The 24,123-nt window shown below is 42.0% G+C and overlaps 2 protein-coding genes across 2 annotated transcripts; both read left to right on the top strand.

Annotated features, from left to right (window-relative positions):
- The first annotated feature begins 1,780 nt into the window (after nucleotides 1–1,780).
- LOC109865641 (equistatin-like) lies at nucleotides 1,781–4,558 on the top strand. The gene is made up of 4 exons (XM_031799407.1): nucleotides 1,781–1,844; nucleotides 3,923–4,054; nucleotides 4,167–4,254; nucleotides 4,331–4,558. Exons 1-4 carry the CDS (start codon nucleotides 1,793–1,795, stop codon nucleotides 4,344–4,346), a joined length of 288 nt encoding a protein of 95 aa, XP_031655267.1. The 5' UTR covers nucleotides 1,781–1,792; the 3' UTR covers nucleotides 4,347–4,558.
- Nucleotides 4,559–13,091: 8,533 nt separating this feature from the next.
- LOC116355467 (uncharacterized) lies at nucleotides 13,092–23,647 on the top strand. The gene is made up of 20 exons (XM_031799400.1): nucleotides 13,092–13,261; nucleotides 13,360–13,418; nucleotides 13,575–13,655; nucleotides 13,755–13,879; nucleotides 14,472–14,615; nucleotides 14,925–15,023; nucleotides 15,131–15,292; nucleotides 15,432–15,531; nucleotides 15,710–15,930; nucleotides 16,565–16,721; nucleotides 16,907–17,059; nucleotides 17,279–17,473; nucleotides 17,588–17,699; nucleotides 17,910–18,079; nucleotides 18,175–18,269; nucleotides 18,437–18,567; nucleotides 18,889–19,078; nucleotides 23,108–23,247; nucleotides 23,348–23,444; nucleotides 23,524–23,647. The coding sequence occupies exons 1-10, from the start codon at nucleotides 13,239–13,241 to the stop codon at nucleotides 16,598–16,600; spliced, it is 1,050 nt and encodes a 349-aa protein (XP_031655260.1). The 5' UTR covers nucleotides 13,092–13,238; the 3' UTR covers nucleotides 16,601–16,721; nucleotides 16,907–17,059; nucleotides 17,279–17,473; nucleotides 17,588–17,699; nucleotides 17,910–18,079; nucleotides 18,175–18,269; nucleotides 18,437–18,567; nucleotides 18,889–19,078; nucleotides 23,108–23,247; nucleotides 23,348–23,444; nucleotides 23,524–23,647.
- The last annotated feature ends 476 nt before the right edge of the window (nucleotides 23,648–24,123 follow it).

The following is a 24,123-nucleotide window of genomic DNA, read 5'->3' as shown; positions in this document are numbered from 1 at the left end:
GGTGCTGTATTTCTCAACATTCCTAATATTAAGCACATTGCTTATATTTACAACAGGTGTACAGCCTACCTGGCTGTCATGAAAATTAACGAATAAGTGTGATTCACGATTAATAGCGTCATTTTCAAAATAAAATATCATTTCATAACAAAAGCATTACATGAATAATCATACTATGAGGTTGGCTGAGTCCTACTGGGTGGACTGAATCCTAGTGCGAGGGCTGAGTCCTACAGCGTGGGCTTTGTCCTGCAGAAGGCCGGCAGCCTGGGAGAACGAGACACTATCGTTCACCACACCTTGTAACTCTTTTGCAGTAAAATCTCATAACCCAAGGAGTTTTCTGCAGCTACAACCACAACATCTATTTTCTGTGATTTATGTTATATTTCTGCAGTACAGTTGATAACCATGGCTATGAATGCTAAGAAACCAACCTTGCTGAAACACATCTTATTCCTGTCACTCTCATCATACTCACGGGAGCCTCTCAGGATCCCTCGAAACTGGACCCATCTTCCTCTACTACTCTCTTCCCTGCCTGTGAAGATTTCTTCAGAGAAAATGACTCAAGTAAAAGTGAAAGTCACCCAGTAAAATATTTCTTGAGAAAAGGTCTGAAAGTTTCAACAAATATCCGGATGTATCAAAATTAAATTATATTTCAAATTAAATATAATCTTTGGGAATGTAGTTAAGTGAAAGTTGTCAAACATATAAATAGTAAGGACACCCCCAATAAAACTACTTTATTAGTACTTTCAATATTTTTACTTTAGTACTTTACACCACTGGCTAATGGCCGACATCTGGATCTCTCGTTGGGTTAATGAGGCAACTAGTCATAGCTGTGACAGGTCCTTTTAAAAGGAGAGGTGGAAGAGGTAGACCATAACTCACAGACAACAGAGAGACACCCACTGAATCCCTTGGAAGAGTGAAGCACGTGAGCTTGTGTCATTATTTAATAGACTATCTGCATCTCAAATGACACCTTCGTTTTATGTTGCCCTGGTCAAATGTAGTACCTTTGCAGTAACTGGGTAGTCTCTGACTCGATCTAGGATGCTTCCCCTTCCCTATGGAGTGCACTGTGGGCCTTCGTCAAATGTGGTTCACTACATAATGTCACGCACTGACCTTAGATATCTTTTTTCTTTATATTTTGGTTAGGTCAGGGCGTGACTAGGGTGGGTACGCTGGTTTTTGTATTGTCTAGGGTTTATGTAGTTCTAGGTGATTTGTATGTCTATGGTGGCCTGATATGGTTCCAAATCAGATCCAGCTGTTTATCGTTGTCTCTGATTGGGGATCATATTTAGGTAGCCTTTTCCCTTTGGTGTTGGTGGGATCTTGTCTATGTGTAGTTGCCTGTCAGCACTCGTTTTGTATAGCGTCACGTTTCAGTTTATTTTGTTTGTTAGTTTGTTCAGTGTTAATTCTTTTAAATAAATAAGAATGTATGCATACCACCCTGTGCCTTGTTCTGATCTTTATGATGAACGTGACAAAAGGAATGAGGAGCCATTTGGGAAGGATACTTTTTCCTGTGTGCCAGGCTCTTGAACCACATACAATAGATTAGATGACACCCGTATTTTGGCGGAAGAATCGTAGCGCCGTGTTGCCAATACTCGGTTCTAGGGGTCCTCAGGACTGGGTTTAGCAATTATTGCTTAAGTTTTGTACTTAACACAAGGTTTCCTTAACTGCTCCTCTAGTACCCACAGCCATTCCAGGTGTTTTAAAATGCTCAACTAATCTCTCCGTTCTCTCTCAGGAGACTATCACCATGGTGAGATTGACCATCATTCTGCTTTTCAGCATGGCTTTTGCTCTGGGAGGTAAGAGTGATGTACCTCACACTTACTCACCAACATTTTAATAAACATTAGTGGGTGTTGATCTGTCCTCCACACACACGTACGTATTAATGTTTTGTTTCATAACCAGTTGTCCCATGGACACCCTCGGAGGCCAGCCATTAGTGACATTTGAGAGAAGATCGTCTTGCTCAAGGGCACAGACGGATATTTCAACTTGTCATCTCAGGGATAAAAACTAGCAACCATTCAGTTACTGGCCCAACTCTAACTGCTAGGCTACCTGCCACTCCTCTAGTTCCAGAGATGTATATTTGTGTCTAGATGCTGGCCTGAATGGTTTGATCATTCAACTGGATGTATGATTGGATTGTTTACCAACTATCAGGAAAGAACACTGATACCCCCACTTTCAGTCTTAGTTTCATCAGCTGTTATAAAAAAGACAGAATCTGAATTGACTGCACAGGGCTTTTAATAAATCCTGTTAAGGCTATGGCAGAATACTGCCCCCGTTGGAGGAATGCGTGCCCATAGTAAACTGACAGAAAATCTGTAAAAATTTGCTAATATATGCATATAATAAATATTATTGAATAGAAAACACTCTAAAGCTTCTAAAACCGTTCAAATTATGTCTCTATGTAAAGCAGAACTCACAGGGCAGCCATTCTTCCAAACTCTTTCTGTCATCAGAAAAGTTGGCCCAACTTTGACGTCATCGCCCCCACCCTTCCCAACCAGCTACAGATCTGGAAACAGTTTCTATCTCTTCAGCGGATGTCCTCTTTCAATGGGGCGCTTCATTGTGAAGATTGCGCGCTCCCTCATCCTTTGGTGGGACGAAACCCTCGGGGCACGCAATAATACGTGCGCGCCTCTGCCATTTTCTCCCTTTGTTCCAAGATCCACCAAACGATATAGGCTTCTCCTTTCGAGCTAAGGATTTTTATATATGATTAAAACATGTTTTAGCTCGAATCTGAACTTAGTTTGACCAGTTTAGTCGACATATAATATGTAATTTTGAAGTTTCGATGCGCAACCCATAGATTTTTGAGTGCTTTTCAGCCGAAATTAGTCTCGTTTGATAACCCAAAGACACACATTTGAAAGGCAAACACTGGTTTTGGTAAGTATGACTTCTTCCACGACTTCTAATTGAACAACGGCAAAGGTAAGGGAACATTTATGTGGTTATGTGTTTCTGTGGACTCCGAAATAGCGAAGCCATATTGCTAATCTATGAGCGCCGTCTCATATTATTGACAAGTGAACGAATTCTGTAACGTTAAAAATAAATGTAACACAGCTGTTTTATTAAAAAGAAGTGTATCTTTCTAACTATATGTAGAACATGTATATTTAGTCAAAGTTTATGATGTGTATTTCTGTTATCTGGCAGAGTTATCATAATTTCTCCAGACATTGTAGTAGCATTTTTTGACCATGACGTTCAATGTAAACCGTGATTTATGGATATAAATAGCATATTATTGAAAAAAACATAAATGTACTGTATAACATGTCCTATTCCTGTCATCTGATGAAGATTTTCAAAAGGTTAGTGAATTATTTTTCTTTTAATCCTGCTTTTGTGATTGCATCTATTGTTCTACAAAATGGCTATGTAAATTAGCCTATCTTTTGGTGGTGGTTTGACATAAATATGTGCTATGTTTTCGCCGTAAAACATTTTAGAAATCTGACTTGCTGGCTAGATGAACAAGGTGTTTATCTTTCATTTGAGCTATTGGACTTGTTAATGTGTGGAGGTTAAATATTTCTAAGAATATTTTTGCGTTCTGTGCGCCACTGTGTCAGTTGAGCAGTGGGGGATGGTACCCCTAGAGGTACGTGTGGGGCCATGTAGTTTTAAACAAGTAGGAGAATTTCAATATTTAGCTAGCAAGTACCTAGGTTACATCTGAAATGGAACCCTATTCCGTATAAACTACTTCTGACCAGGTGGAATAGGTTCCCATATGGGACGCAACCCAAGATTCCAGGCTCTTGGATGTCCAGTCATGTATATTCTGTCCATATATTGTCCTGAGGGATGTTATGTCCACATTACAATCCATGTTACCTGTGTCCAGATGCTACGATACAACCCAAGACCCCCTGTGAGCGTGCTAGAGATGCTGCGATAAAAGGCCCAATTGGAGCTTACATCCCAACGTGTGACGCCGCTGGACAATACACCCCTAAGCAATGTTCGGGCTCTACAGGTTAACACGGTGGCACATACACACACAAAATTCTCCAATTCCGTTGAGTGTGACAGTTCGATGTGATAGGGTAATATGTGTATTGTTTATGCAACATGTCTATTTCTGGTAGGTTACTGTTGGTGTGTGACCAGTACTGGACAGAAGATTCCGGGCACTGAGACTCCTCCAGGCACTGCTCCAATCAAATGTCCATGCAGGTACACACTCGTTCACTACATGTTTGATCTTTACAGTTGGTTCTGAATGTTAATATTTGTGTTTGTCTCATTGTAGTGGTCCTCGCAGATGAAAGATGTTGGAATGAAGATGTTGAGAAGACTTTGCAAATACTTTGACAGTTGTCTTTACTGTACTGAGGGAGATGCCTCTCTCAATACACATATTGAACAAATCCACAACGTGTGTACACACACTCAGTACGCATGAATTAACTATATACATATGGAAGACCGCCGTCAGAACAGACTAGGATACAGAATATACACTCGTGGCCAAAATATTTGAAGGACCCAAATATTAATTTAGATAAAGTTTGCTGCATCAGTGTCTTCAGATATTTTTGTCAGATGTCACTACGGAATACTGAATTATAATTACAAGCATTTCATAAGTGTCAAAGGCTTTCATTGACAATTACATCAAGTTGATGTAAAGAGCCTATTTGCAGTGTTGACCTGTTTTCAAGACCTCTGAAATCTGCCCTGACATGCTGTCCATTAACTTCTGGGCCACATCCTGACTGATGGCTGCCCATTCTTGCCTAATCAATGCGTGGAGTTTGTCAGAATTTGTGGGGTTTTTGTTTGTCCACCTGCCTCTTGAGGATTGACCACAAGTTCTCCATGGGATTAAGGTCTGGAGAGTGTCCTGGCCATGGACTCTAAATATCAGTGTTTTGTTCCCCAAGCCACTTAGTTATCACTTATGCCTTATGGCAAGGTGCTCCATCATGCTGGTAAAAGCATTTGTCACAACTGTTCCTGGATGGTTGGGAGAAGTTGGTCTCTGAGGATGTGTTTGTACCATTCTTTATTCATGGCTGTGTTAAGCAAAATTGCGAGTGAGCCCACTACCATGGCTGAGAAGCAACCCCACACATGAATTGTCTCAGGATGCTTTACTGTTGGCATGACACAGGACTGATGGTAGTGCTCACCTTGTCTTCTCCGCACAAGCTCTATTCCGGATGCCCCAAACAATCGGAAAGGGGATTCATCAGAGATAATGACTTTTCAGCAGTCTAATCCCTGTACCTTTTGCAGAATATCAGTCTGTCCCTGATTGTCCTGGAGAAAAGTGGCTTCTTTGCTGCCCTTCTGACACCAGGCCATCAAAGTCTTTGCTGCACTGTGTGTGCAGATGCACTCCCACCTGCCTGCTGCCATTCCTGAGCAAGCTTTGTACTGGTGGTTCCCCGATCTCGCAGCTGAATCAACTTTAGGAGACGGTCCTGGTGCTTGCTGGACTTTGCAATTCAACTGATCACTCTTCATAACATTCTGGGAGTATATGCAAATTGCCATCATACAAACTGAGGCATGAGACTTGGTGAAAATTAATATTTGTGTCATTCTCAACTTTTAGTGAAAACTGTACATATGAGATGAGTAATGAAAAAAAAGTGACTGGTTTTCAATTCTGGTGGCCAATGATTCCTATTATATGCCTGTAGGCAGCAGCCTCCATGCTCGTGATGGCTGTTCAACAGTCTGATGGCCTTGAGTGAGAGAAGCTGTTTTCAGTCTCTCTGTTCCAGCTTTGATGCCCCTGTACTGACCTTGCCTTTTGGATGATAGCGGGGTGAACAGGCAGTGGCTCGGGTGGTTGTCCTTGATCTTTTTCCTGCCTTCCTGTGACATTGGGTGCTGTAGGTGTCCTGGAGGGAGGTAGTTTGCCCTCGGTAATGCGTTGGGCAGACCGCACCACCTGGAGAGTTGTTGAGGGAGGCGTAGTTGCCGTACCAGGCAGTGATACAGCCCGACATGATGCTATCAACCCCCACCCGGGGGTGGCCCGCCTGGTGCGGCAACTACGCCGCCCATGTAAGCACCGTGCTGGGTTCAGAGCCTCGAGCTTAATGATGAGCTTGGAGGGTACTACGGTGTTGAATGTTGAGCTAGAGTCAATAAACAGCATTCTTACATTCAGTTGCAACTCCTTTAAAAGTTGTGGCACACCTTTCGTGCTACCGCAGAATTCTGTGGCACGTCATTTAATTCTCAGCCATGTTTTCTGTTACCGCTAGTTTGACCACCAGAGGGCACAATTGAAAAGAATTTGATAGAATTCCGTATTGGCATTACCAGAGAATTTTTTTTTAAAATTTTTTGTAACAACATAGTATTTGGGATTGATTTTAAGAAATGTCCATTTAATAATTTGTTTAATATTATGGTCTTTCTATTCAGTTTCCGTTAGGATGGAATGGAAAATATGGCGCTGTACAACGTGATGGTCGGGAGTAGGCTACAGGATTGGATGATTCTAAATTGTTTGCCTTAGTTAGACAACTTTGATCCAATATTTCTGTAAATCAGTGATATTTATTCCCAAAGTAAATTATCAGAACATTAACCATGTGTGTTCACTTCTTCTGTAGTTTCGACCCAGTGATTCGTCTGACAAACAAAGAACTTTGCGTCCTGCAGGCCCAGGCATGGATTATGGCTGGCAAGCCATTCAATAAAGTCATCTTCACAGACGAATCAACCGTGGCCCTTGTTTCTTTGACATCTGTTGGGAAAAATGACTGATTTACAGTTCATGAGGGTTGTTTAATCACACATATGAAGTTTGAAAAAGATCTGACCTTTTTAACCCTTCGAAACAGCACCTATGACACCATTTTAAGGCACTTCCGGTTGGCACAGGAAGCTAAACATGAACACATATCCTCATTGGGGTAGGCTCTTACGGAATCATGAGTTAAGTCTTTATGTTTAGAATTGACTGATCTACACAGGGTTGAATGCAGTCATTTTCACATTTGCAGGTTATGTCCATCAAAATTACTTTTGGGTTAATTTAACCACTTCCGGCTTCCATCCTTGCTGTGTGTGTGTGAGAGCTATAAAATACAGCGCGCCCACACGGAATCACAAAACACAGACATTAAACCGAAATTCAACAATATTCAAAAATGCTTTGAACTAAGGAGGAAATCAACTCAATCCCTTCAACTTGTTAAATCTATTCATTTGCCCAAGTGAAACATAAGACATGAACAAAATGCATCAGTGATTTGTATTTCCATGCAACTTTCAGAAACTGCACAGGACTGCCCAGTTTCCGTGCGCATGCGTGCGAAGCGCGCTTGTCTACACTTTGTGTAGCCGTTAGCGATGAGGCTAATGATAACCTTCTTGTGGTAGAGAAGGAAAGGCTTCCCACAAAAACCTTCTCAATCAAATGTTAACTGCAAAGTAGCCTATGCCAGCCTGGCAGAATTATATCATGATTATTTGCATCAATCCAGTGGCCATTTGTTTTGCAAACTCTGCAATCACATGAGCGCTACAGCAACACCGCTTAACCAAACAAAGGTCTCTTCCTGGCGCACACTTGCCTAAAAAAGGGTAACTACACCCCAAAATCGATGTCTTCCGTTTTTCCCAGACCTCAAAAGTGGTTTCCTGCTAGGGGTTTTAAATGTTGTCGTGGACATAGAACATCTAATCGTGTTATATTTCTATTAAGGTGTTCTTTTGAGAGTGAAAACCTGCAGAAGCAGAGACAAACGGTCAATGGGGAATAGGGGGAAGAACTTTAATTATTTGATTTGATCAGGGCAGGGCAGGGAAGCACTAACAAACTGCATTTAGTCCAATAAAAAGACACAACATTATTAGGGTGATAAATAAAAGGGAGTTGCTCCACGCATGACACAAGAGAACCCTTGTGTTGGATTGCGCGGACTAGCTTTTCACCTGTCTACCGGAAGTTGATGCTGTTGCTATGCAACCTTTTGCTAGCTATCTAGCATAACAAATTACTGGTTAGACATCATACGACTTCAGGTGTGTTCTTAATTTCTTTCAGGACTTCCAGAATGCACTCATGAATTCAGAGCGTTGTCAGATTGTCTGTTTGTAAATTCAGAGCAGAGTAGACAGCCAGAGCGAACTGACGAAAGCACCCGAATGTCCATTGAGAACGCAAAATGACTATACTATTTAGCTAAGCTCAGAATGACGGGAATAATCACGTCAAACATTGGGTAGTTAGTTAGATAGCCTATAGTTATTATACTGTCAAGTTTGAGCTATAAGTAGCCAACTAACGTTAGGTATCTAGCTAACAACATACCGGTACATACTGCTGTACTGATACGCTATGTGGTTCGTAAGACCAGTGTAGCTAACAAATTGTCAGCCAATATAACGTGTAAGTTAACTTATTTAAAAAGTAATTACTTTATTACATTGCTCAACATTTTAATATTTGTCATAATTAGTTAAAGCAATGAATTTGTATCCGCTCTCGTTGTACTTCGACTGCATATTTTCCGCCATTTTCAACAAATCTGGAAACGATGTGAAGCCACGCCCATTTCCTGAAGAATTGCATTATTGGTCCTAAAGTACCGAAATAGTGTCCTCTTCGTGTATTCCTCATATTTTGTACGATATCCTGGAACATTTGGCATACTAAATATATCCATAGTATTTTTTTATTTATATTTTATTTCACCTTCATTTAACCAGTTAGGCTAGTTGAGAACAAGCTCTCATTTACAACTGCAACCTGGCCAAGATAAAGCAAAGCAGTTCGACACATACAACAACAGAGTTACAGATGGAATAAACAAACATACAGTCAATAATACAGTAGAAAAAGTCTATATACAGTGTGTGCAAATAAGGAAAGGATAAGGGAGGTAAGGCAATAAATAGGCCATGGTGGCGAAGTAATTACAACATAGCAATTAAACACTGGAATGGTAGATGTGCAGAAGATGAATGTGCAAGTAGAGATACTGGGGTGCAAAGGAGCAAGATAAATAAATAAATACAGCAAGGGGATGAGGTAGTTGGATGGGCTATTTAAAGGTGGGCTATGTACAGGTGCAGTGATCTGTGAGCTGCTCTGACAGCTGGTGCTTAAAGCTTAGTGAGGGAGATCTGAGTCTCCAGCTTCAGTGATTTTTGCAGATCGTTCCAGTCATTGGCAGCAGAGAACTGGAAGTAAAGGCGGCCAAAGGAAAAATTGGCTTTGGGGGTGACCAGTGAGATATACCTGCTGGAGCGCGTGCTATGAGTGGGTGCTGCTATGGTGACCAGTGATCTGAGATAATGCGGGGCTTTACCTAGCAGAGACTTGTAGATGACCTGGAGCCAGTGGGTTTGGCGACGAGTATGAAGCGAGGGCCAGCCAACAAGAGCGTATAGGTTGCAGTGGTGGGTAGTAAATGGGGCTTTTGGATTGGAGATGCTTAATGTGAGTCTGGAAGGAGAGTTTACAGTCTAACCAGAAACCTAGGTATTTGGAGTCCACATATTCTAAGTCAGAACCGTCCAGAGTAGTGATGCTGGACGGGCGGACAGGTGCGGGCAGCGATCGGTTGAAGAGCATGCATTTAGTTTTACTTGCATTTAAGAGCAGTTGGAGGCCACAGAAGGAGAGTTGTATGGCATTGAAGCTCATCTGGAGGTTAGTTAACACAGTGTCCAAAGAAGGGCCAGAGGTATACAGGTATTCTATGATATATTTATACAGGTATACTATGACCAATAAGCATACTAAATACTCAATTCATGTCACAAACAGTACAGTTAGTGCGAGTATTCGAACACAGCTAAGGCCAAATCAGGAAGTGCAGTCACCTTTTAATCCTGAATGACAATTGTCTTGCCTCATAGAGATAGATAAATCTTCTTAGGGCTGATCGATATGACAACAGCCAGTGAAAGTGCAGGGCGCCAAATTCAAAAGAACAGAAATCTCATAATTAAAATTCCCTCAGACATACAAGTATTTCACACCAAGTGTAAAGATACACTTCTTGTTAATCCCACCACGGTGCCCGATTTTAAATAGGCTTTACTGTGAAAGCACCACAAACGATTATGTTAGGTCAGAGCCAAGTCACAGAAAAACACAGTCATTTTTCCAGCCAAAGAGAGGAGTCACAAAAATCAGAAATAGAGATCAAATTAATCACTAACCTTTGATGATCTTCATCAGATGACACTCATGGGACTTCATGTTACACAATACATGTATGTTTTGTTCGATAAAGTTCATATTTATATAAAAGAAATCTCAGTATATGTTGGAGCGTTATGTTCAGTTGTTCCAAAAACATCCGGTGATTTTGCAGAGAGCCACATCAATTTACAGAAATACTCATAATAAATGTTGATGAAAATAAAATTGTTATGCACAGAATTATAGATATACTTCTGCTTAATGCAACCGCTGTGTCAGATTTCAAAAAACCTTTACGGAAAAAGCAAACTATGCAATAATCTGAAAACGGCGCTCAGAGCCCAAACAAGCCAAAAAGATATCCGCCATATTGTGCAGTCAACAGAAGTCAGAAATGACATTATAAATATTCACTTACCTTTGATGATCTTCATCAGAATGCACTCCCAGGAATCCGAGTTCCACAACAAATGTTTGTTTTGTTTGATAATGTCCATCATTTATGTCCAAATAGCTACTTTTGTTAGCGAGTTTTGTAAACAAATCTCACGAAGCGTGTTTACTAGGAGCAGACGAAATGTCAAAAAGTCCCGTTACAGTCCGTAGAAACATGTCAAACGATGTATAGAATCAATCTCTAGGATGTTGTTAAAATAAATCTTCAATAATGCTCCAACCGGAGAATTCCTTTGTCTGTATAATTGCGATGGAACAGAGCTCGCCCTCATGTGAACGAGCGTCACGAGCTCAAGGCATTCTGCCAGACCTCTGACTCATTCCCCTCTCATTCGCCCTCACCTCACAGTAGAAGCATCAAACAAGGTTCTAAAGACTGTTGACATCTAGTGGAAGCCTTTTGACATCTAGGAAGCGCAACATGACCAATATCCCACTGTGTCTTCAACTCAATCATCAAGTTTGCGGACGACACAACAGTGGTAGGCTTGATTACCAACAACGACTTGATTACCAACAACGACGAGACGGCCTACAGGGAGGAGGTGAGGGCCCTCGGAGTGTGGTGTCAGGAAAATAACCTCACACTCAACGTCAACAAAACTAAGGAGATGATTGTGGACTTCAGGAAACAGCAGTGGGAACACCCCCCTATCCACATTGATGGAACAGTAGTGGAGAGGGTAGTAAGTTTTAAGTTCCTCGGCGTACACATCACAGACAAACTGAATTGGTCCACCCACACAGACAGCACCGTGAAGAAGGCGCAGCAGCGCCTCTTCAACCTCAGGAGGCTGAAGAAATTCGGGCTTGTCACCAAAAGCACTCACAAACTTCTACAGATGCACAATCGAGAACATCCTGTCGGGCTGTATCACCGCCTGGTACGGCAACTGCTCCGCCCACAACCGTAAGGCTCTCCAGAGGGTAGTGAGGTCTGCACAACACATCACGGGGGGCAAACTGCCTGCCCCCAGGACACCTACACCACCCGATGTCACAGGAAGGCCATAAAGATCATCAAGGACAACAACCACCCGAGCCACTGCCTGTTCACCCCGCTATCATCCAGAAGGCGAGGTCATTACAGGTGCATCAAAGCTGGGACCGAGAGACTGAAAAACAGCTTCTATCTCAAGGCCATCAGACTGTTAAACAGCCACCACTAACATTGAGTGGCTGCTGCCAACACACTGACTCAACTCCAGCCACTTTAATAATGGGAATTGATGGGAAATGATGTAAAATATATCACTAGCCACTTTAAACAATGCTACCTAATATAATGTTTACATACCCTACATTATTCATCTCATATGTATATGTATATACTGTACTCTATATCATCTACTGCATCTTTATGTAATACATGTATCACTAGCCACTTTAACTATGCCACTTTGTTTACATACTCATCTCATATGTATATACTGCACTCAATACCATCTACTGTATCTTGCCTATGCCGCTCTGTACCATCACTCACTCATATATCTTTATGTACATATTCTTATCCCCTTACACTTGTGTCTATAAGGTAGTAGTTATGGAATTGTTAGCTAGATTACTTGTTAGTTATTACTGCATTGTCGGAACTAGAAGCACAAGCATTTCGCTACACTCGCATTAACATTTGCTAACCATGTGTATGTGACAAATAAAATTTGATTTGATTTGATTTGAGGGAATGAGTTGAAAAACGACCAACCTCAGATTTCCCACTTCCTGGTTGGATTTTTTCTCAGGTTTTTGCCTGCCATATGTGTTCTGTTATACTCACAGACATCCTTCAAACGGTTTTAGAAACTTCAGAGGGTTTTCTATCCAAATATACTAATAATATGCATATCTTAGCTTCTGGGACTGAGTAGCAGGCAGTTTACTCTGGGCACCTCTGGACAAGAAGATAATAAGAAGCCATAAGAAGATAAAAGACTAATCTATGTATCTGTGCCAATATAGTGTCTGTGACAGCATGGGCAGCGCCATTGAGGCTATCTTCACATTAAAGTAGTAACATTTCTTCTTCACAATTGTCTGAGCCCTTCTGATGACCCGATTGGACATGACTTCAACAGGGTCACCAGTAGGGCTCAGCCAAATGAAGTTGGTAGTCCCACCCAGTTGACTACATTCAAATTGTGAAAGTGCATGCAAATGCAGCATTTTGGCCATTAGAGGCCAGTATCTTTCTCTCTGTCTGGGCTACAATTGTAGACGGTTGGGTAATTATGCTTTTCACCTGTGAAAGGCTGTTGTGCTGCTAATGAGGTAGTTCTATTAACCTGAGCCGAGCGGTGAGGGCGGAGCACCCTTCTAAAATTGAACAGTAGCCTTACATTTAGGTTTTTGTCCTAACACTACACAGATTAACAAAGCTGGATGATTATTTGAATCAGCTTTGTAGGGCTCGGGGAATAAAAAGAGAATGTGCAGCCCTTTCGGCTTCAGGTGACTGAGTGTGGGAAGCCTTTGTCATAGGGTAAAAGTTGCATACCCCTGGGCTGTAGGCTGCACACTTTGGGTCAAATATCAGGTTCTGTAGCTGTGTATTTCATCAGAACAAATCTGTTCTACAATGATTATTTTCCTTAGCTCAGGGTAAGTAGTAGCAGGCCTAGGAGAGTCTTATGCGACGCAAACATTTGAGTTGTGTTCTTCCTCCTTTTAATCATAATAATTTGTCAAATGCCTTACAGGTTGTTTTGCCTATTGATGACAGCTGTGGGCATACAAGCACAACAGACACCTTCTATAAGTATGCATTTTGTACCTTGCAAATTTAAGCACTAAGCGTTTGACTATATATATATATATATATATATATATATATATATATATATATATATATATATATATATATATATATATATATATATATATATATTTTTTTAACTAACCTTTCCTATTCCAGATGACCTCAACGCTGAATGCCTTGGTAACGTTATTCCTTTGAGTGTCGCTCCTCTTTTTGAAGAGGTTGACGCTGTCTTCAGTGAGTTTGCCTCTTATGATTCTCTTTCTCTCCTTTCATAATTCATGGCTTGATATTGCTTGTCAACTATTGTGTTCACACCATCTCCATCCCTTCCAGATGACACACAAATCATAAACCTGACGCCTGGACTTGCTACTCAGTGTGGATTCAGCTTTAAATTTGACCCCATGGGGAATGCCATGTTTTTTGCTTCTCTTCAAAACTGCTTTTCCCAAAACATGGTAACCTTAAGAACTAGTGTTTGTACTTCAAATGGAAAGTTTGCCTTTCAGTGTCACTGCATTTGCAACTCATTCTGTAGCAATTTTATTTACCTTTAACATGGAGTCATGCTGAGACCAGGCTCTTTTACAGATGAGCCCTGTCTACACAAAGATACAAGTCAATATTTGCATCACTAGATGGAAAAATGAAATAACTTAACCCATTCTTCAGTAAAAAGGTCCTCAATAAGCTTGAGTTGCCGAAGTCCGGTTCCAGAAACATTGAAGCAGTTTTACTTAACTCTGTGGATATCAAAAGGATCTCCATTGTTAGCCACCCTTTGGTCTGGTATCTCTTACCTCTAAGTTAATGATGACGTAAGGTACAGCAGAAGTTTATGGAGGGCTTTCAGAGGGCCAGCCAACTTTCTGATACAGACTGCCGTGATGTGAACTATTGAGCTCTACTCCTGTAGTGTGGCTTCAATACAGTGGCAGCTGCATTCATATAGCCAATTTTGCCACAGTCTATAACTTGCATGAATGTCACCAGATTATATATATTTTTGCTATATAATGAAGGCTTTTTTCCCTTCCCCCTTCATTTTAGGATGATAAGATGTTCAGCTTGGTCATGCAGTTCAGGCTGCCAGGAAACCACATGACTGAAGACCCTGTTTATAGAGTGGGCAAAACCTGTAGCTACACCCCCTGGACCTCCCGAGAGATTCTGTGCGACCGCAACTACATGGAGGCAAGTGAGCAGAGCATGCCCCAATGGACATGTTTACAGTCCCGCTTGTCGTACTGCCTGTATAAATGATCTGTCTAGAGCTACAACTGTCCAGTGTTTCATTTCTTCTGCGAAACAACGTAGAGGTCTTGACTCTCTCAATTCCACTCGTGTCTTCAAAATGCACATAGGAGAACTTTAGAGGTGAGGAATTTTGGCCTATTCTCAATGCATTTAAGGAGGCGAGTGGACAGATTGAGAACTGGCCCTTGATTTCCTATTGTATGGGAGGGAGAAAATACATAGGGAATAATGGCCTTCCTTCTCTAGGTGTCTGTCAGAAGGACTCTTCCAGACATCCAAACCATCCCCAAACAGCCCACTGGGGGCCCGAAAGCAAGGAGCGGCAACTTCCGGAGGGGAGCTGAGGTTTATATATTTCAGTTTCTGTAATTTCACTACAAAATGACAGGATGGCGCTAAACAATGTGCGTTTGACAATTTTGTTTAATTCATGTTTCCATTTCCTGAGACAGGCTGTTGCTTCAGGATACAAAATGACAGCAGTCATCTTTAGTCCTAGCAAGAATGTCATGAATGTGGATGAGGTCCAAAGAAAGGGCTATGCAATAGCCAACACTCTCACACGGCTGGTGTTAAGAAGCCCTCATAATGCAGAGGAGACATACCTCCAGAATGTAAGCTGACCTCCATGAACTGGGTCTTGTTCAGTAGAGCAAACATTTGGAAACGGTGGCCCTACCTGAACTCTGCAACATATTGTTAATACGGTGTGTCCTACTGAACACGGCCCTGGTGTGGTTGCCCCCTGAACAGGTAGCTGGGGTTCCGATGCGGGTGCTCTCAACCTCAACCTTCTTAGAGCAGAAGTGGCTGGTTACTCGAGTAGATGCCATGGCTGTTTGTCCAACACCAGGTTGAGTGTGAAATAATTTAAGATCCTATAAGCCCAGTTCTTAGTTGGCTCCAGACAAGACATTCATGTAGTGTTAAGTTGGGAAAATGTTTTGGTGAACTTTTTCCAAATAATGGCACAGTTTTCAGTTGCAAAATGTTCTGTTTTGATGTGCACTTGTCTTCTTGTGTCACTGCAGAGGCAGTGGCCTTTACTCCAGAAGTGATCACCTGGTACATGCCCAAGCACATAGACCCACTTTTCTCCTCTGATGCCTTCACCATGTTGGAGGTGTACATGGGAATTGACGCTAAGAGGCTGGACACTGAGGAAATTGCTGCCAGAAACTACTCGGTTTTAGTCACAGAGGCTCATATTATTGTTGAAATTCCGGTGGGGGCGGTTGGCGGCTACTTCAAGGTCAGCATTGGATGAGTAAAATGTTCCTGTTTAATTTTCGAAGTCTTATTTGTAGAGCCCTTTATACTATAGCAGTTGTCAGTGCTTTGCAGTATCCCTTTGCCATCTCATGGGTAAACTCCTAGAAACGTTGTTAGACGTTAGAAACGTTTCTTATTGAGCAATTGTTTGCTTAACCAGGCTAATATACAATGGTTTGCAAAATTGTGAGAATTTTGCATAAAATTACACTTAAACATACTCTACCTCTTGCCTTTCAGTTTGTCCTTTAGCCGCTTGAAATTTCTGACCAAATATCCACACTAAAGTATTGTTTACCCGACTTTTTAGGGAGGCGGTAGCTTTGCCACTGTCAACTGAATGCAAGCAAGACTCAGCTGCTGTTTACTTTGCTTGTCAGTTGCTTTGAAAATGCACACCTCCAGAAATGCAAGTTGACAACCATACACCTACCAGCTTTCTAAAGTCTGGTAACCAATACTTTCCTTTGGATATTGTGTCTTAAATTACGAGTGGCAAAAAGACAAGTGGTAGAATAATTGTATTTAACATTCTGGCTTATAAGGAACATTTACCTGTTTTTGCACTCAAATTGTGTATTACAGCCTGACTGCATCACTCGTCTCCCTTACAGAGCCATATTCAGGATGACCAGTACTTTGTCACTTAAACCATTGAGCCCATGCTTGAGTTGCTGTGGATCGAGGAGGTCGCACACGAGAACACCAGCTATAAAGTCCTCTTCCCTATCACAACACCTCCGATGGCCAGGCCTCCACAAGTTCGCAACTGTGAGTCTGGTTTAGTTAAATAGTGCCTATGGTAATTTAGGATGCCTGGGTTGTTCATTAGGCACAAAACAGAGAATGTACTGAAACGGGGAGGCAATACCTGGACTTACCCAATAACAAATGTCAATTTTCAACTTCCATTGTACCGCATTTCAAAATGGTTTCCTTTGTTTGCCAATGAACAGACACGCCCTTAGACACAGTTCCTGAGCAGGCAGTGTTTGTGCTTGAGTTGGGGACCTTCAACCTTGATGTGGAGCTGCTGAACATCACCTTTCCCACCATGGTGCTAACTGTTGCAGAGGGAAATTGGCAGTGAAAGACCAACTAGCCATACTGTAGGGTTTTCCTATGCGGTCTTTCTACAAAGAAAATGTTAAGCTTTAGAGTATTTGGACCCAGTTTCCCTGTTCCTGATTTGCCAGGATTGTGTTTTCAGTCCCACCGTAGCAAAACATTTTGCAATCTAAACAAGGGTTTCTTCTTGGACCAGTTCAAGTAGTACCTTCCTGTTTTTTGTGCTTAAATAATGAACACAACCCTGTTTGTCCTTGCAGTGCCACCCTCAGTCACTGGCAACTGTGATCAGGAGAACTTCCACATCACTGTGGACTACAGGAACCAAGAGCCCTTTTTTGTGGTCTTGGTTGGCAAGCGGCTGCTTAACCATGAGTTTGCTCAACAGTATTTAACAGAGGGCGACAGACTTCACCATCACGTTGCCCTTCTCTTCGCCGGACGCAGTGTTTGAGGTACGACGCTCTCCCAAAACATGTTAACCTAAATTGCTGCAGCTAGCCTTGCTTTCCTTACCCTGTATACATGCATACAATATTGGACTAATGAACTCTCCCATTGGTTCCCAGTCGGTTCACTCATCCTCTGTCAGGAGCAGACTGGATGTGGCTCTGTTGAATCCTTACAACATGACCATCAAATACTTTTCCCTGGCTTGCAGCTTCCTCAAAACGCTGACTGGTTGGTTCTCAAACAATTACTTACGATAAGTTGTCGTTTAACATGGTTACCAAACCTGGGTTCCTTGCAAATACCGTGAGTCTAAATGGTAGTGCCAGATGGGCATGGTTTGCATTTTTGGTGCTATTCCATTGGTTCAAGCTCAATAAGTGTAACAAATACAGAACCCAGGTCTGATGGCTACCTGTCTTTTGCTCCCCCACCTCCAAGAGTGTTTCTCTAACGGAACGATGACTGCGCTGGCAGTGAAGGTGGAGTCTGCTCCCGGTCTGAACCCCGGTCAGCTGACCCTGAGCGACCCCGCCTGTGGTCCCACCTACAGTGACGATCGCTTCGCCTACTTCCACTTCACTGTGAACTCCTGTGGCACCACCAGGAAGGTAAAATGACTATTACCCTGAGGTGATGGGTACTGTGTATTTATGGACTGTTTGCTTCTGTAGGCTGTAATAAGCAATTCCCCTCTACTACATAGTTTATCAACAATGTCATGCTGTATGAGAACGAAATCTCCTTGCCAGATGAACTTGAGGTGAAGCTGAATGCCACGACGTCTTCAGAGGAATATCAGTAAGTGCATTACGCATCACAATTGTAGCTATTAGCTTTCATAAGGTTTATTTTTCTTCATCCATTGCTCAATACTTTGTATACAGGGAAAATGTGCCTCTACTACCAGTGTCCACTCCACTGCTTGACGTTTACCCTATTGAAGTTGCTTACATCCCTCTTTTTAGGTTAAAGGTTTCCTGCTACTATGTGGCCAACATCACTCGCACATTGGCCTTCCTGACCAGGCCGCGTGACAACGAGCCTTTTGCCGAGACTGGGACGGGTCGACTAATGGTCAGAATGAGACTCGCTCAGGGTAAGCGTGCACAAATTCAGAATTTCAACTTGACCCCTAGCCTCTAAAAGAATCTTGGAACGTCTCCTTTACAAAACCATTCCCAAAAATGTAAGCCTTGTGATATATTACTCTTGCGTTCTGAGATCTACAGGTGTGGCTATGTGAGGAGCTGATTTGGGAATTTGTCAGAAGCCTCTAGTGGGGGGTGGATAGTGTTGGCTATAAATGGCTTGTGTTCATTGGGGCACAACAGGATATGATAAACTAGCATTTCTTAATGGACAAGTTCAGATGGTGCCCACTGAACACGACCTCCGGTTGTCTTGTTCTGTGTTCCAGATGCCTCGTATAACACGTTCCACCAGGAGGAGGACTATCCAGTGGTGAGGTACCTTAGACAGCCTCTGCACTTTGAGGTGGAGCTGACCACGTCCTCTGATCCCAAGGTAGCGCTGGTGCTTGACCACTGCTGGGCCACCCTCAACGAGGACCGCGACTCCCGACCCCGGTGGAATCTCATCATTAATGGGTAACATGTTGTTTTTGGGCCTAAACAAGTGTTATTCCACAGGTGTGGTTCCTGAGTAATTAGCAACCTATCATGCTTGGCAGGCCATTTACTTTGGCTACCGTGGCTATGCCACCATCCATAGGTCGAGTGGTCACAATGCTTAAAAACGATGTGAGCCATGTGCGGTCTGTCTCAGATCTCCACCCAATTTCACACTTATGGGAGATTCTGGCGCATATGATCACATGCTTGTTATCACTGAGTGGTCCCTGCAGCGTATCATTGGAACGTATGCTGCATCAAACGACTCTAAACTGCGTTGTCTGAAATCATCTAAACAATGTTTTGTGGTGTTGAGAAATAAAGTTCTTCACAACTTTATTCCAGCTTTGCTTGTAAAATATATCAATGTTAACGTTATCATCTAGTCTAAATAACAGGTTGACTTATTTTACAGTATGATGCGGTACAAGGGAGCCATGTAAATCTAGTATAGAAAGTATGGCAGCCATGTTTGTCAAGCAAGAACTCCTAGAATGCTGTTCACTGCGCCCGTTGCCTGAGATCTTAACTTAGTTTGGCCACTTCAGCATGTGATAATGTTTGTACTTGTTACGGCGTACACATGACAAGTAGTTTACAGGTAACTATACAAAACGCCAATTGTTGTCACCTAGCACGAAAGCGAAACGGAGTTGCAAGATATAGCACAATCCATTATTGGGGGCTAAGTCCTTGGGAAGGTATTGTGAAGAGGATGATGCAGGAAATATTACTAAGATCTGGGAATTTATCAACAATAAATGGTGAGGCAGACAGTTTTTCTAAGCAATATACCCCTGGAAAGTGGTCTGATCTGGCAACCCTGAGGTACCATAGTTTACACTCTGATGCCGTGTTCAAATCAACTGACGACTTCAGTGCATTCAAGACAATAAGGGTACTCCGGTTGAGATCAACATAAGTCTGACAGACGCTTACGTGATAACCCGACTGCATTGTATGGTGTTAGCTCATATTCAGTACCACCTTCAAGTGTTTCACACACGCGTCCATTACAATCTAGGCAAGAATCAGAAGCATGAATAAAACGCTAAGTACATTATACTTACGGTACGATGCAGTAGAAACGACAACACGTGACACAGAAAATAAGGCACTTTGATAGGAATACACGCATGTCCAGTTATTTGTAAGGAAGGCAATAAATGTTCAAGGACTGTATACTTGATCTGGGGAAGTGCTTGGGCTTTCTTTTGAAGGAAAGTTTGTCCGGCTCATTAAATTCTCAAATATAAATGGTCTGCAACAGTGAAATGGGCTACTTTTGTGAATGAATGAGGCAAAATTAGAAGTTGAAACGGCCTCTAGAAAATTAGCAGGTAGTGTGCCTTGGTCTGAGGTCAGCGCGGGTTAAATGTCCACATGTTGGAATGGTGAGTGCATTCTGACATCACGCGCATAAAATCAACTCCCACTGGGGCGACTGTTGAAGATATTTGGAACTCGTGTGTGTGAAAAGGTTAATGTTGGCATTACCTACACCTTTTTACTCAATGTTATCCTTTTGGTTTGCTACAGTTCAGTATTGTGCCAAGCTGATGGTCAGTCGAATGGAAATCAAGAGCGGCTGGCAAGCTTGGCTTGCCTTTCCGATTGGTTTCATACAACTGCTCTTAACACTGACTGAATAGTTGTTGGTTTTGGCTTGAATTCAGGCACAAGTGACCTCTTGTGTTTAAAACAGTTATTGCACTAAACCTAAAGGATGGTTCACACGCCTGTGCAGCATGGATGTTTGAAACTGAATAGGATCAGTTGACAGGATCCCCAGAAGTTAATGCCGCTTTCAATGGAATTTCCTGTCCTAGAGGAATGCGCTAAGTTGCTAAACATGAACAAATACCACGGTCAAGTGTAGCAGCATCTTGCTAACCTTATTTAGCTAGCTAATGTTAATTTAATTTTTTTTTCCATTTTTATTTGGGTGAGCACTTTGCCACAGATGGACATGCTGGCCTAATTTTTATCTCAAGAATTTAAATTGGGTTACTATAGAAAGATGACTTCTTTTTCCTACCTTGTAATGGGCTATAATGACTTTGCCCATGATTATGCACGCTGCAAATGACACAATTTTGCAGGTGCCTTTTCAGTATCTGGCTGCATGTTACACCAAGCAGTGTAGTGAAGCAACTTTATTGGTCAAAACCGTTCATTTGGGGGATCGGGTTTGCTATGAAATCATGCAATTTTACCATTTTTATGAATTGGTATCAACCTAAATTTGGTCATGTGGACACGGCGTAACTGTTTATTAAATCAGCAATGTCATAGCAGTTTAAAAAAAACAGGCTGAAATGTTTTGTATATCATAGGAAAAGACACAACATTCACATGGCTGTGCACAAAATGGGTAGTTCAGATTTGTCACTTCAGCTGCAACTATATCGTTGTGCAAAATCCTTACCATCTTCTGTCAGCTCAAGTGATTTGTACTGGTGTGGGTGTTTCTCTTAATGTAACGTCTTCAGATTTCACATTCCTTTTTGCTAATATCTGGCAGTTAAACAGTAAAGGATACACCTCCCAAAGATGCAAATTAAAAAAGTAGGCCTAAACTGTCAATGCGTAGGTTACTTTGTATAGTAGAGCTGCGCCCTTCACAGAAGTCCTCCATGTGACTCTGATGCCGTGGGTGTAGAATTTATTTTGTGACAACAAAAAAAATTCTTCTCCAACAGCGGAAGAATTGCTCTGGCGCATTGCATGAAATTCTTGTTTAAAATGAAGTACTTGTGTTGCAAAATATGATTGCCTTGTTGATGATACCGACTGTCTATTCGGCAACTTTGGTTAAACCACGATCAATATTCTGGTCAGACTACAGGCGACCTTTCTGAATCATTTAGAATTTTAAGAACCATTTAGAGGGACATCTCACCTCATGTCAATGGAATTGAATATACATGTTTGACATCTGTCATTTAACAAGCCATTGCAGTAGACCAAAATAAATATTGTTGACGGAAAGCCCAATTTCTGTAATTTAAAATAAAATAAAAATGTAGGCTTTGGGGTGCCGAGGAAGCGGTTTTAAAGTTACCGTCTCCCGACTTAAACTCTAGACGGTAGAAATCTATTAAATTGATAGTCAACTTATTAACTTTACATCGTATCCTCCTTGCAGCTGCAAAAACCCCAGCCTTATGATTCAGTACTATACAAGTTGGTTTAATTGAATTACTAGCTAACTAAATAACACAGGCTAAACACACAGGTGACACAATGACAGCTTGTTACAAGGTTTCTCTTCACACCCCCCACCGTTCCGTAAGGGACGCTTATCATTGATACATTTTTGAACACACGAACCGGCACCAGCTTGGAGTAAAAGCATGAATGTATTTGTGGGATGCCGCCGTGGAAAGGTAGGTGGTTGGTCTTCTCTCTGATTGGCTACATGAGGTCACAATGTCGTTGGTTGTCCGTGGCTCCAATGACTAGTCTTGAACAGAACTACAGGATGGATTTTCCTTTCACACGTTCTGGAAGATAGGCTAATCAACCCTGTCGCTGATTCCTCAGTGGGTGATGAGTAGGATGGTTTGGATGTGGTAGCAGAATGGTCTTTAAGTTAATTTTCTAGGTTAGGAAAGTTCCAAACGTCTAGCTTGCGCCTCACGGTTTTCTGGTCTAATGTTAATTTCTGTTACCATTCCTTTTATGCACTCAGAGATTAGCTATAGAAAATGAATGTCATATTGGTTTTTATTTTGATTTTTACTAGAAACGTGCTTACTCTACAGGTAGGACGTCTCTAGCCTTTACATTATATATGAAATATGTTTTTTTTTGTTGGGTAAAGCCTGTTAGCAAAAACATTCCCTTAGTTCATACTGGAGGGGGAGAAAGAACCCACTTCTGCTGTAAATTGATCTGATCCTCACAGGACAGTCATGACACCACCATAAGACTTCGTACACAAGGCGGTTGGGGTTTGCAGCGTTTTCTTGTTCATAACTTAGTCCCTCTCTACACTGGCAGCTGTGAGAACCCAGAGGATCCATACAGTGTTGTCTTCCACCCAGTGGTAGCTGACGCCAGGGTCCACTTCCCCCCTCACGTCAAACGCTTTGAGGCATATGTTTTCCTTCGCCGAGGATGTGGCTGAGCCGAGTGGCCAGGTAACAAAGTTCACCCAACAATCTTTATTGGTTAATTTTGTTAGTGGCAATCATCAATTTTTTTTATTTTTATCTGACACATCAAATCTTTGATTCCTAGGTCTTTGTCCATTGTGATGTGGTCATCTGTGATGCCAGTAGTCCCACTGGCGGCCCCTGTAGTGGACAATGTGTGAATCAGGACAACCTGAAAAGAGGTAGGTCTTGTTTTATGCTTTTCAGACCCTGGCAGACCATAACTGAACTAATAGGTTCGCTCTCTCTCTCTCTCAACAGGTCAACGACATGTCAAAGACCTCTTTGAGGAGCGTCATGTATATGTTTCTTCTGGATACATTCTTTGGGTGTAATGTATTGTTCTAACATGACAAATAAAGTGTTCTATATAAAACAATCCTAACCGTTGGAGCTACCTTAACACCATGTCGTAGGCTTGTCATCTGACATGTATCAATCAACCCTTTTGTAAGCATGGAACTCTGAACCATCCACCGGAGGGAGATAAGTGTTGCACACCAATTTCCCGTCTAGGACAAACAATGGGTGACGAAACAAAAGCTTTGCATTGTCCAGTAGGATGAACTGACTCAATGTTATAGCAGATGCTGGTTTGCCAAAGTAAAACCAGCAGGGCTGTGGTTGGATGCAGTGTTGGTTATTTTCAACTGAAATTACAACTTTCCTTGATACCTCTCACAAGCTTGGTTTCCATCCAAATATGGGCATTTCTTCTTTAATGATATGCATGTTAATCTCTCATGGCTCAAATGGGAAGAGATTACTTCATCGCTACTTGTTTGTGTAAGAAGTGTTGACAAGCTGAATGTACCGAGCTGTCTGTTTTAAACTCGAGCACAGCTCGGACACCCATGCATT

Source organism: Oncorhynchus kisutch, linkage group LG20, assembly GCF_002021735.2.
Source record: "Oncorhynchus kisutch isolate 150728-3 linkage group LG20, Okis_V2, whole genome shotgun sequence".
Lineage (NCBI taxonomy): Eukaryota > Metazoa > Chordata > Actinopteri > Salmoniformes > Salmonidae > Oncorhynchus > Oncorhynchus kisutch.
Note: the sequence above shows the minus strand (reverse complement) of the source record. Positions and strands in the feature narration are given on the sequence as shown.